Here is a 14,268-nt window from a genome sequence, read left to right on the forward strand (position 1 = left end):
ATGCTGAAAATGTGTAAGAGACCTCCCCATTTATGCAAAATAACCAACCAAAAGACTTCACAAAATTTAACTATCACTATTTGGAGACAACATATATATATTTCACACACATTTTTTAAAAGGTGCATTAAAAAACGGTTGATTTTAATGTATCGAAATTTTCTTTTTTTCCTTTTTTTTAGGGGGCGGGGGGGGGGGGTCTTCACACATGTTAGGCAAACACTCTTCCACTGAGCTACATCCCCAGACCAGGACCAAGTTATTTCTAAGGAAGAGGAAACTTAGGAGTTGGGAGAGAGGGGTAGAGCATCCACAGGAACTTCTATTTTGCTGTACAGAGATTTTACTAAAAGAATGTATGCATCTATTATTTGCATATGCACCAATAAACAAGGGCTTTTTGTACAAAATGTCCACTTTCCTGCTCAACATCACTGCCTGTTGCACATTCTTCATATCCAGTTACTTCCTAAGCCCTCTCAATTTTTAAAAATCATTCCTACATCTGTCTAGTCTGCACCATTTCTTTTATGATCTATCTGGTTCAAGTCAGGTCCCCTTATTCAATTTCACTGTGAAAGAATAAAAGTGTGATTCATGGATCCTACCAAAGATTTTTCCCTAACAAACATCTCCTACATTGCATGGTAAAATCCACATAAACTTTTCTTGTTTATTATTTCATTACATTTACATAACCAAAATTCATGCCGCAAATTCTGCTCTCAAATCAAACACCCTAATAATACAATTGGAGCCACACTTAATTTCCCTGCTATAAGCTTAGCATGAAGGATTCCATTAGCCTTAAACAAATTCCCTATGTTACCTTTAACCTATGAATTCAGCCCATGTGGACTTAATATTTATTTGATCTTGAATCTGGTATACTTATGTGTCCACTGGTTTTTGCCCATGATAGATAGTAAATCCAAAGCTCTGTGCCACCATTCTCCAATCCCAGCTCACAGCAAAAGCCACTGTAGCTACCACTGCCAACACTGTGAGGCAGGTTGTTAGCTCTGCAAACCTTCTTGGTGGTCCATTCTACCTGTTTGAAGCCAATCTGTCAGGCTTAGAATCTTCAGATGGTTCCACCATGAAAAGGTCTAGACCAAAGTTCAGAAAATAGAAGACAATCAACTTTAACCTTGTTTCTCAATGCAATAAGTCTCCCTTCCTGAAAATAATAAATCCTTCAATCCTCAATCTCAATCTCCTATCCACTACTATACTAATTTACTTATTACACCCTATTTTCTTCCTCATCCTTGGGATTTTCTTCATTCTCAACACTTTCTGCTGCTTCTAGGAACCACATTCTAAACAAATTCTCTTGAACCTTTCTGGGTCTCTGCTACCATTTCAAAATTGTTCCACTTCTGCCATCAATGAACAGCGTACAAGATCTGGCCATATTGTCACCCTTGATCCTCTTTTCTTTGAGGCCATCTGCCTGCCAACCCACCCACCATCTACCAAGGGCCTAATTTCCAGTAATCCTGACGCCCTAAACTTAAGGCAGCTTCCTTAAGTACACCTTCATCTTTCCATCATAAAGATCAACATATAACCATGCTAGAGTTGATAAAGGATTTAAGAAAAGTGAAAATAAACTGAAAGTCATGGAAGAATCCAGAGATAATGAGGGAGGACTAGTAAAAGACTTTATGAAAGCACTCCTGGGGCCCCTAGTTTGAATTGGTGATGATTAATTCACTACACTGGATAATAATATCCTAGCTCAATGTCATAATCTAAAAGAGCCTAATTTTTCTGTTAAAAAAATCATTTTGGCATACATATGTGTTTTTTAAAAATAAATGCCTTTTTGGGGGAGAGGGTATAGTAAAAGGTACAGATGTTTCTTGTTCTGGGGTTTTACCCTGGTATGTGTGTGAGGGGGTGTTTAGGAGGGTGTTCCTTTGCTATGGAACAATGACTTCATATCCACAGAAATACCTCAGCTGACTTGAAATCTCTGGAAATGAGATGCAAAGTAAATCAGAAAATTTTCTTTAAACTTCTGTTGAGGTGATTCTAAGTAATTTACAGTCCTTTTATGTAAACATAGTCAATATAATAGAATATTGCAATGCCTGAAAGCAGACATGATAGCTTTACAAGTACTAGGACAACATAAAAATCAAAATATCAATATGATGACTTTGTAACAATCCCTGTCAATGGTATTATGTTTAATTTTTTCTTATGGTTGGCTCTCTACTCTAAAGAGCATAATGGGAAAGATGGACTTTAAAATTGCTTTGGTAAATTAAACCAATTCACTCATTCATTCCCTCATTCAACAAGTATTTAGTAAGCACCTACTATGTGCCAGGAACTGGATTAAATGCTGAGAAAACAATGGTGAACAAAAACAAATGGGTTCCCTTCGTCATGGAACTGACAGTCTATTAGGAGAGACAGACAATTTCATTATTAAATAAATGTATAATTATAAACCATTATAATCCTGATACAGCTCCAACATTAATGCAAAAGAATAAATTAAGTCACTGCCTAAAAATAGATTTTTTTCATAATTCTGAAATAACTATAGCTTTTATTACACAATACTCTATAAATCATAAAAAAATTTGGGGGGGTAAAGAACTTATTGAAATACATATAAGAAATTATTTACTCAAATCTATTTTATAGGTGTTATTTATAAATGACTAATATTTCCTCATTTGAGGAAGACCAAGATATATGTGTGTGTTTTCAAGTGTGATGTAACCCATATGATCTATACCTCTCCTACAGAGATACAGCTCCAAAACATACATGTGCAGATTCCTTAAGAACTAGAATCATTTTTATCTCATGCACTGGTATATAGCTAGCACTTACAATAGTACTTGCCATGTATTAAGATGTGCTTGACAATTTTTGAATGAACAAATGAATGAACAATAGGAGTTGACAGTTAAAGATGATATGAGACAAGCATATTTGACCCAAAACAACAATTTGAACTACATGTATTGCCAAAAATTAGTGTGTAGGGGCACACAGCTATAAATTCCAATTGATATGATTCTGAAGCCCACTTTAAATAATTCTAAATTAAATGTCCAGCTGGCAATCAACTCCAGCTAACACAATCCTACTCCATTCACACCATGCTGTCAAGCTATCCTTTTACTATACTTTCTGTTCTTTCTACAGATAACATTTTTATTTTTTATTTTAGATCTTCAAATGGCTTTTTTCTTACTTCAAATCCCAATGTCACCTATAAGAGGTGACAACTGTCACAACCACCCACTTCTATATAGACCACTCCCTCCTTCTCCACACCCTTTCCCTGCTTTATTTTTCTTTCTAACAATGACACACTATATAACATCACTGTTGATTTCCTCCACACTAGATTGTCAGTTCCCTGATGGCTTATTTCTATATCTGCAATGCAGAGACAGTGCCCAGCTATACTACTCCTCAATATTTATCCTAAAGAGTTAAAGTCAGCATATTATAGCAATACATGCATACCCAAGTTTATAGCAGCACAATTCACAATAGCCAGGGTATAGAACCAGCTACATGTCTGTCAACAGATGAATAAAGAAATGTAGCATGTATACACAATGAAGTTTTATTCAGCCATAAAGAAGACAAAATAAGTCAGATTCTGAAAGTTGAGGGTTGTATGTTTTTTCTCATATGTGAAAGCTAGAGGGAGGATAAAGAGAAAAAAGAGGGCAGGGGAAGGAATCTCATGAAAATAGAAGGGAGGATCAGTAGAGTAGAGGAAGGGGACAGGGCAAGAGAGGAGGGAAGGAAAAGGGGAGATCCTGGGGAATAAAACTGGACCAAATTAAGTTTTGTGCATACAAAAATATTCCACAATGAATCTCCCTATTATAAGGCACCAATAAAAAATTTAAGAACTAATAAATACTATAAAAACATTTTGAGGGGCTGAGATTGTGGCTCAGCAGTAGAGTGCTCATCTAGCACATGTGAGGCCTTGGGTTCGATCCTCAGCACCACATAAGAAAAATAAATAAAATAAAGGTATTGTGTCCAACTACTTCTAAAAAATATAAATATTAAAAAAAAATTTTGAAAAGAAAATATAAAATTGTAAGTATATAACTGCATAGAATTCAAAACACAGTAACTTGAGGGGATGAATATAAAGTCAGTTACAGAATACTTGCCTAGCATTGGCAAGATTCTGGTTTCTATATCCAGCACAGGGCCCAGGGACACACACATACGACACAGTAACTTGAACTCTGTATTTAGCATGAGTAAGTCTAACTTAAAAAAAAAGGAGGGGAAAAAAAAACTATACATTTAAAAAGCATATCCAGTAGATTAATAAGTATGGGCTAGAAAAATGTTCTATTAAATGAAAAGGAAAATAACATGTATTCTGTTTAAGTTACAAACTTCTGATATTGAACATTTCTAAATTACTAAGAGTCACCAAGAGGAGATGTCAAGTTCAACTTATATGCACAATAATTTTCAGGATAAATTCTTTAAAGTTCATATCTCATACAAATATAGACAAAAAAAAAAAAAAACTAGGACTGGAATTGCTCAATCACATTCCAAAAGGTTGCTTTTGGTTTTCTTGAAAACAAGATACTACTATAGATCTATAATCTAAGAAAGTAAACATATTTTCTCTTCATTACAGAAAAAAAATGTGGTTTCGTGAGCAATAATCAATAGTTATATATTTGCGCAGGGTGTATGTGTAAATGAACAAATCTTTAATACATATCAGAATAAAGCCTATATAATAAGCCTATAATAGTCTATAGATATGTCATATTTCAGGGTCTTGTATTTCATGGCACCAGATATGATTCAGGCTTATCTCAATCCACATGATAATGATCAGAAAAGCTGATTATTTTAAGGGCGAGATTACACATCAATGTATTTAATAATCAATCTTAAACACATCTCATACTTCTGTGGACATTTTTCTACATGATATCAAACAATTCAATCTAATAATATGACTTTATTTCTACATGACTGAAATACCTACATCAAATAAAACCCAGATTTCCAAATTATCTAAATTCCATTTGAATTTTTGAGGCAACATACCAGGAGATAGAATACTAGGCTTATTAGGAATAAGGTGAAAACTAGATATGTTACTTACTAACTCTGTATGACCTGGGACAAATTGATTCACTTCTCTGAGCCTTAGTTAAAAACTCATGTATATAATAAAGCGAATCTCACCATCGTGTATACATATGCAAGACTGAGGTCCTAACTAGAATGTAATGTATTCCATGTTCATATAAGTAAATTAAAATAGATTCTATTGCCATATAAAACTAAAATGAATTTTTAAAAAATACAAATGCTTAATATTTGGAAAAAATGCAAATAAGCAAGATTAAGTAAATAAAAATTGCTACAATCTCAAAATAAAAAACACCTCATGGAAAATAAGGCAATATCTAAGTTAAAGGCTTGTAAAAATCAAAGGTGAAGCTTACTCAGTAAATGTTTTCAAAAGTGAGGAGGGATTAAAACATAACCAGAAGTTCTCAGTTCTTATTTTCTCTCCTTTCCCTGACTTCTGGCAAGTTTTTGGCTTCTGTACTTTTCCCCCTTGGCTACAGTGGGAAAATAATGTATTAAAATTGCTGAATAGATCATATGAGTTAATGATATGCAAGTACTATGCACACAAAAAATCACAATCCTACTGTAAAAAAAACTTCATTCTCGATAGAAAAGCCAAGTAGGCAGAAAAGATTAAAGTATCCTGACATATGAAATTTTATATTTATATAACACACTTTCAAATGCCAAGTACACCTCATATTAATTACTGTGAAATTATTTCTTCCACTAAACTAGTACCTTCTTAAAGACAGGATATCACCTCTGTTTCCTCAATGGCAATATATTGTCAGGCATAAAGATGATGCTCAATAAACACGTGGGTTAAGGTATGCTACATTTAGCCTTCCTGTTATATAAGCAATAACGTACAGAAGTAGAAGAATTACCATTTTCTTTCCGTAATCTTGTTATGAACTTCTTCGGAGGTATTACTCCAACCTTTTTCTTCTGAGTGGCTATGCTATGGAAGAGATCTGCTAAGCAAGTAAGAAGGTTCTCCTTCTTCCTAGGCTGACTCTTGTATGCTAGAACTTTTTCCCGAAATGGACGACAAAAATAAAGTGCTTGAAGAACTGAATTGCAGTAGCAGGTATTCCCAAACTAGAACGAGGAGAAAAAAAAAAAAGTTAAATTTAGGGCAATGCATTTCAAGAGAAAGAATTTTTCTATGATTAGTTAGAACAAAAGGGGAAGAAAGGGAACTTAAAATCCACATAAAAATATCTGAAAGCATAGAAATAATTATTTGGCAAATTAGCCATTTTAATATTAAATAGATGCTTTAGGCATCGATTTCAGGTTAAAAGTGAAATAAAATATATGAAATAAACTTGGACTCTATGAAAACTGATTTAAAACACTATATAGTTATAAACAAATATTAGTTAGGGCATAGGACTCTAATTTTTCCTTAAATTCCCATTGTTATAATGGCATACTAAACATTTTATATATTATACATTTTAAATAACTCATAAAAATTCTTTAAGAACAACACAAAAAATAAGATTTTTCTATTAAGTTCTGAGGCATAACCAAAATAAATACATTAAGCAAAAACATAAAACAAAAATTAACAAGATCCCTTGAAATGTTGAAAAGTCATCAACTGGCAATCTAACAACCCCTAAAAAGTCAGATTGCATGATTCTTGCTTTATAAGCATCAGTTAAAACCTGAACTATGGATCTATCTAAGGGGAGTATGTCTCTACATCTTACTGAACTTTAATTTCCTCCTCTTTAAAAATGCAGGGAGGGTTAACCCCACCTTATAAAGTAAAGCATAGTCTGATAAGTATTTATTACCTTATTTTTTGTATTAAGAGACATTGGCTCCAAAAATCAGTTAATAGAACACCCAAAAGTCAATTAACGAGGACTTGAGGAACACTTTAAAACTGGAACAAAAATAATTCTCAAATAATTTCTACAGAGTGAGATCACATATAAAGTTAAAAAACTAGATAACAAGATGGGGATGTAGCTCGATGGTAGAGTGCTTGCCTAGTATGTTTATGTACAAAAAGCTTACTAGGTACCCCTATTAAAAAAAAAAAAGAAGAAAGAAACCATATCAGAGGAAAAAAAAGAGGAGGGCCCACACAGTAGTGCACACATGTAATCCCAGCAGCTTGGGAGGCCCTAAGCAATTTAGCAAGACCCTGTCTCAAAGGAGGAAGGGAGGAGGGCCACTGACCCAGTGGTTGAATATCCTGGGTTCAGTCCCTAGTACAAAATGGAAGGGGTGGGCCTCTTAAAATTGAAAATAAGCAGTAACAATGTAGAAAAATGAATTCTACTATCATGTAACTAACTAGAACAAATTAAAAAAATAAAAAAGAGAAAACAAGCAGTAATATAAGAAATCAAAAGATATCATCTAAGAATAAAAAGAACCACAAAGAAATCTATTGATACCATTACTTGGAAATTAAAATACATATAGAATAAAGTAAGCAAGAAATTATGTTTATACCCTTAGGAGCCAAACATTCTAATATAAAAGAAAAAAGGATACTGTAATAACAATCAGAGAAGTGAAAGCCCTGTAAATTTAAATTGGAAATATCTATATAAACTCATGCACACGTGTGTGAATATGTATGTAGTGTGCATGTGTGCTTTCAAACTCTATCCAATGGAAGGACAGGCAGGGAAGCAGTGAGCTTCCCCTTCACCCAGACTGTGATCTCTGAATACTTTTTCCTCCTTAAAGGAACCAGGATGCCTTGGAGTATGGCTGGATGGTATCTAAGACAAGAAATACACAATGTACAGGATTAGCCTGGGATCTATTTGTATGAATATAAGAATTAACTTTCACTCAAAAGAAATTACTGAAATGGATCCAGGAATTTAAAATGACATTATAAAGAAAAAAGGAATAAACCCTCATTAGTATCTATTAGAGGCTACAAACTATCATATACAATAGAAACATCCAAGTTTTACTTTGCCTTTTTTATAAGAACCATATTTCAGGGGCACTAAATAATTAATGAAAGAAATCTCATTTATAGGATTATTCCAACAAATAAAATGAGAAGAAATGGTTATAAATAATGGAGTAGGCAACAATTATCAACAGATGCTAACTAAAAGTATTAGGTTAAAGGTTGATGGGGATCCTTAAAACAGAGGGATCAACCCCCAATGCATTTTAGCATAAATGGCAGTGAATAAGTAATTTGTTGTAACTTGTGATAAATCTCCTATGAAATACTCTTTACCGTAAAAAAAAAAAAAAACTAAACTTAAATCAAGTTTCTCTAAATATCTTATAAATTAGTATTATAATTTAGATAATGGAGGAACAAGCTAAACAATACCACAAAGAAGGAATAGGCCAAGTTTTAAAATGTTGGATAGTTCCAGGATAAATGATCAGGTTTCTGCACAAATCAGTTATGACAAAGAAAAAGGCTGGGAAGAACTCAAGACACATCACATTCAAATCACAACAGTTACACACAGAATTTACCCAGATCCTGGGACTTGGGGGTTGTAGCTCAATGGTAGAGTGCTTGCCTAGCACATTTGAGGCACTGGGTTCTATTCTTAGCACCACATAAAAATAAATCAATGAAATAAAAGTATTGTGTCTATTTAAAAGAAAAAGAAGGAAGAGGGGGAGAGGGATTCACCCAGGTCCTGACCTGAACAAATCACCTATAAAAAGTTAGCTGGACCCTGTCTCATAATAAAAAACAAAAGTAAGAAGGGCTGCAGATGTGGCTCAGTGTTAAGCATCCCTGGTACCAAAAAATAAAATAAAATAAAAATAAAAAAAATTACCTGTAGACAAGAGAAGACATTTGAACGTGTACACTAGTACTAGATGATCTTGAGATAATCTTGATATGAGAATGAGAGGGTTACAATTTTAAAACATCCCTGTCAGTTGGAAGAGCATAATTTAAAAAAAAAACTTTATGCCCAAAATGACATAAATGACTAGGATTCTTCTTCTTGAAGGTTTGGGGGAAATAACTGGAAGAGAATAAAGAAATTAGCCAAATACTGGTAACCATTAAAGCTAAATTGATGGGTTTATATGGGTATTCACATTACTCACCGCCTTTTGTTTCTAAAAAATGATTTTTAAGTGGTTTGTTTTGTTTTTAAATAAGCAATGCTACATGAATTTGTGTGTCATCCTTCAGCAGGGGCCATGCTAATCTTCTCTGTCTCGTTCCAATTTTAGTATATGTGCTGCCGAAGCAAGCGAGCACTAAGTGTTTAATCTTTGAGGTAAACTGTATCATCATGTGTCAAATTCATAGCAAATATAAGATATAACTAGTCTAAATTCAGAGGGAAGATGGAAACTAGGCACAGCCAATAATTCCATGGGAAAAAAACCTCAAAAGCCCTGCTATCTCCAATGTCCTCCTGTCTGAACACGTTTTCTTCCACATATATTAAACCAATAGACCTCTCTACCCCAGTAAGAAGTACAGTATCAATAGAAATCTCAAATGAAAGCAGGACTTACTGACGTTTTTGAAAACACTTGGGAGGGCATGACCTCTCCAGATGAGAATGAGACCCAATGAGAATGTGTGACTTCACATTCACACTGCTAGTCAAAACAAAGCACTGGTTTCAGAGAGAGATGCTGTAAAGGGTTTCTAGAGAAAGGCTAAAAGTGTGTGATCCTGACTTACTGATATTGGTGATCAGGTAACTCCGGATATACTTCAATAAAGCTTCCCCAGTGACTAAGCATAGCTACAATAGAATCTATACTCATAGGGCTGGGTTGTGGCTCAGTGGTAGAGCACTGCATGGCATGTGTGAGGCACAGGGTTCGATTCTCAGCACCACATAAATAAATAAAGATCCACTGTCAACTAAAAAAATTTTTTAAAAAAGAATCTATGCTTATAAAAATTAATTTACCATTTTCCATTTTATAGTATAAATTCATCTGAAAATTTTTAGCATTTATATTATAAACCTAAGGAATCTAATGACCAACAAACTTTGGTTCTGTCTTAAAAGAAAAGATAGAATTTCCATAATCTGGGCATCTTTATTAAAGAAAAGGAAATAGGGAAATCTAACATTAACTCCCATAGTAGGTAGATAAAAACAAAAGATATCAACTCAAAGTTATATCAGAACTATTATGATAGTGAAGAATGATCTACCCATAAAATATAAGCAGCAAATGGGGAAAGATAAAAAATTAAAAGGAATCTCTATTTTGTACAGATTGATGAAGTCAGCCTTGCACTACTGTCCACACAACCTGCTCATCTTCTGACTATAAAGCAACAGGTAATATTATAATCAATTCCCTTAAGTCCACTACTGTAGTCTTCTTTTACTTACTTTAATCAATCCCATTAAAGAAAAAGGATGAAACTATTATTTCTCCAGAATTAGATAACTTTCAGTCTTTTTAATAATTTTGAAACTTGTTTAATTGCCTTGCTTTTTAATATTAATTTTCATTCAAGTTCCTGAAACCTAAAAATCTTTCAAATGTATAGCTTTTATGCAAAAGGTATAGAATGATTTTCTTTCTACTCATTTCTAAACTAGACATAGCTTTAGAATTGAAACCTATCCTTTGTTATCTCAGCTGGTTTGAAGAACAAAGATGTAGCCACATTTAAAATCAGAGGAAGTAAATTGTAAAAGCTACCATCTTCTCAAGTTCTAGGCATTTCATTTTTCTTCCTTTTCTTTTCTTTTTTGATCTTTTTAAGGTGGACAGGGGTGCCTGGGATTGAACCCAGAGTCTTGCATATGCTAAGCATATGCTACACCACTAAGCTACATCCCCAGCTTCTGACTACTGATTTTTCAATTGATGAGTGAATACAATCTCATCCTTTCAAATTGCCTTCTCCAAATCTTAAAAATTACACCACCACAAATATTGTTATCATATCTCCACCAGAAAGATTATTTGAGCTCATATCCCTAAAATATGTAATTATTTATAAAATATTTATGTACTACTATACTATGTATGTTTAAATATAAGAGTATAATTAAGATTAAATCGGCTGGGTGTGATGGTACATGCTGTAATCCCAGTGTCAGCAATGGCGAGGAGCTAAGCAACTCAATGAGACCCTGTCTCTAAATAAAATAGAAATAATAGGGCTGGGGATGTGGCTCAGTGGTCGAGTGGCCATGAGTTCAATCCCAGGTACCAAAATATATATATAAAATATATATATATATATAAAATGGACATTTAAAGTTTTATCTTAAATTTATTATTTAAAAAAAAACTTATTTCTACTAATTAACATTTAAATGAGAGTAATCAAACTGAGATGTTTGTTTGTAAACCATGGGTTTTAGATTTTAAAACAGTGGTTTGATTAGTAAAACTTAAGCTATCATTTGTAGATGAAAACAAACATTAGAAACAATAATTTTCTTCCTACACCCAATGGTTCATCTTACTTCACTTAGAGACAACCAATTAAACATCATGTTAACAGTATGACCTTTAAAAACTATTATAGGAGCCACTTTTTTTTTGCCATTTATTTTTTTTCTCTTTTTTTATTTTATTAGTTGTTCAAAACATTACAAAGCTCTTGACGTCATATTTCATACATTAGATTCAAGTGGGTTATGAATTCCCATTTTTACCCCAATTACAGATTGCAGAATCACATCGGTTACACATCCACATTTTTACATGATGCCATATTAGTGACTGTTGTATTCTGCTACCTTTCCTATCCTCTATTATCCCCCCTCCCCTCCCTTCCCATCTTCTCTCTCTACCCCATCTACTGCAATTCATTTCTCTCCTTGTTTTTTTCCCCATTCCCCTCACAACCTCTTATATGTACTTTTGTATAACAATGAGGGTCTCCTTCCATTTCCATGCAATTTCCCTTTTCTTTCCCTTTCCCTCCCACCTCATGTCTCTGTTTAATGTTAGTCTTTTCCTTCTGCTCTTCCTCCCTGCTCTGCTCTTAGTTGCTCTCATTATATCAAAGAAGACATTTGGCATTTGTTTTTTAGGGATTGGCTAGCTTCACTTAGCAAATTCTGCTCTAATGCCATCCATTTCCCTGCAAATTCCATGATTTTGTCGTTTTTTAGTGCTGCGTAATACTCCATTGTGTATAAATGCCACAATTTTTTTATCCATTCATCTATTGAAGAGCATCTGGGTTGGTTCCACAGTCTAGCTATTGTGAATTGTGCTGCTATGAACATCGATGTGGCAGTATCCCTGTAGTATGCTCTTTTAAGGTCTTCAGGGAATAGTCCAAGAAGGGCAATAGCTGGGTCAAAGGGTGGTTCCATTCCCAGCTTTCCCAGGAATCTCCATACTGCTTTCCAAATAGGCCGTACCAATTTGCAGTCCCACCAGCAATGTACAAGAGTACCCTTTTCCCCACATCCTCACCAGCACTTGTTGTTGTTTGACTTCAGAATGGCTGCCAATCTTACTGGAGTGAGATGGTATCTTAGGGTGGTTTTGATTTGCATTTCTCTGACTGCTAGAGATGGTGAGCATTTTTTCATGTACTTGTTGATTGATTGTATGTCCTCCTCTGAGAAGTGTCTGTTCAGGTCCTTGGCCCATTTGTTGATTGGGTTATTTGTTTTCTTATTGTTTAATTTTTTGAGTTCTTTGTATACTCTGGATATTAGGGCTCTATCTGAAGTGTGAGGAGTAAAAATTTGTTCCCAGGATGTAGGCTCCCTATTTACCTCTCTTATTGTTTCTCTTGCTGAGAAAAAACTTTTTAGTTTGAGTAAGTCCCATTTGTTGATTCTAGTTATTAACTCTTGTGCTATGGGCGTCCTATTAAGGAATTTGGAGCCCGACCCAACAATATGTAGATCGGAGCCAACTTTTTCTTCTATCAGACTCAGAGTCTCTGATTTGATAACTCATTTTGAGTTAACTTTTGTGCATGGCGAGAGAAAGGGATTCAGTTTCATTTTGTTGCATACGGATTTCCAGTTTACAGGAACCACTTTTGAAGAAGTGCAACTTCTTCCACTGTCCCCAAGCTGGACCCCAACCCACCACTCTCAATTCACCCAAGTGGACCAAACTTGAGCAGCTGATCCAAAATCAGACTTTCAGTATGCTCAAGAACAACTCCTCAGCCCACACTCATTCTGCGGCCCCATGCTTTCCTGTGGAAACTGACTTCTCCATGCAAATTCCGTCAGGCTGTTCATCACAAGCCCTTTCACAGACCCTGCAACAGATGTGACATTTATTCAATCTAGTCAGAATACCTGGACAAGAAATCCATCACTGAGTTTGATACAGGTACTCTCTGTGATCTCTGACAACCTAAATCTTAAGTAGACTATCGCTGTGAAGTGGAGAGAAACTAGATGAGAATAAACTCAATGCCTTCATCAACTTTATAACCAAAATAGAAAACTTCATTTTATTTCTCTATCTTCTCCATAATGAACCCTGCTCCAACAAATGACTAGGAGGAATTCAAATTAAATGGCCTTTTATAACATGGTCTGGGAAGAAAATCAAAAGATCCTCTGGGAGGGAGGAGGACATTCCATAGGAGCCTCACAAGTCAATTTACTGAGACCAACATACATACACATACAGATACACACATACACATACATATATATTGGGGCCTAGTTGGATGAGAATATTATAATAAAGAACTATATAGTAAAACAATGAAAGAAGGGTATTCAAATAGTTCAAATCACTACCAACGATACTAAAATACAGTCATGTGCTGCTTAACACAGAGGATATATTCTGCAAAGTGCACTGCCAGGTGATTCTGTCACTATGCAAGCACCATAGAACATATTTAACACAAACCCTGATGGTGCAGGTCAATCATCTGAAGTTGCCTCTTGATGCAATCAAGAGACAAAGTAAACAAGATGTATGAGACTGCTGCCAGCAAAATCCAGCATACTATTTTACTGTCAACTTTTTTGTTTAAGTAGGATTACATCCTAAAATTATGACTAAAAGTGTACTAAGTACATAAACCAGTTAACAGTCAATTTATTTTTAATATCAAGTATTATATTTTCCACATACTGGGTTACATTTTTATGCTGTTAGCAGTGCAGCCAATAAGTTGGTTAAAACCAGTATCACCATGGATGGGTAAGCAATGTACTGCATTATATCACAGATGTAGCTAGGTAG

The 14,268-nt window shown here is 34.5% G+C and overlaps 1 protein-coding gene and 1 non-coding gene across 2 annotated transcripts in view; both read right to left on the minus strand.

Annotated features, from left to right (window-relative positions):
* Positions 1-14,268, minus strand: part of Usp12 (ubiquitin specific peptidase 12) — a 36,948-nt gene that overhangs the window by 15,717 nt on the left and 6,963 nt on the right. Inside the window, exon 3 of the mRNA XM_048801000.1 lies at positions 5,944-6,219. Coding sequence (XP_048656957.1) covers positions 5,944-6,219 — 276 coding nt within the window. The remainder of the gene's footprint in view (positions 1-5,943; positions 6,220-14,268) is intronic.
* On the minus strand, positions 9,242-9,352 carry LOC125616185. Its single transcript, XR_007346826.1, has one exon. It is a non-coding gene; the product is annotated as a U6 spliceosomal RNA (small nuclear RNA).

Source organism: Marmota marmota, unplaced genomic scaffold, assembly GCF_001458135.2.
Source record: "Marmota marmota marmota unplaced genomic scaffold, marMar, whole genome shotgun sequence".
Classification (NCBI taxonomy): domain Eukaryota; kingdom Metazoa; phylum Chordata; class Mammalia; order Rodentia; family Sciuridae; genus Marmota; species Marmota marmota.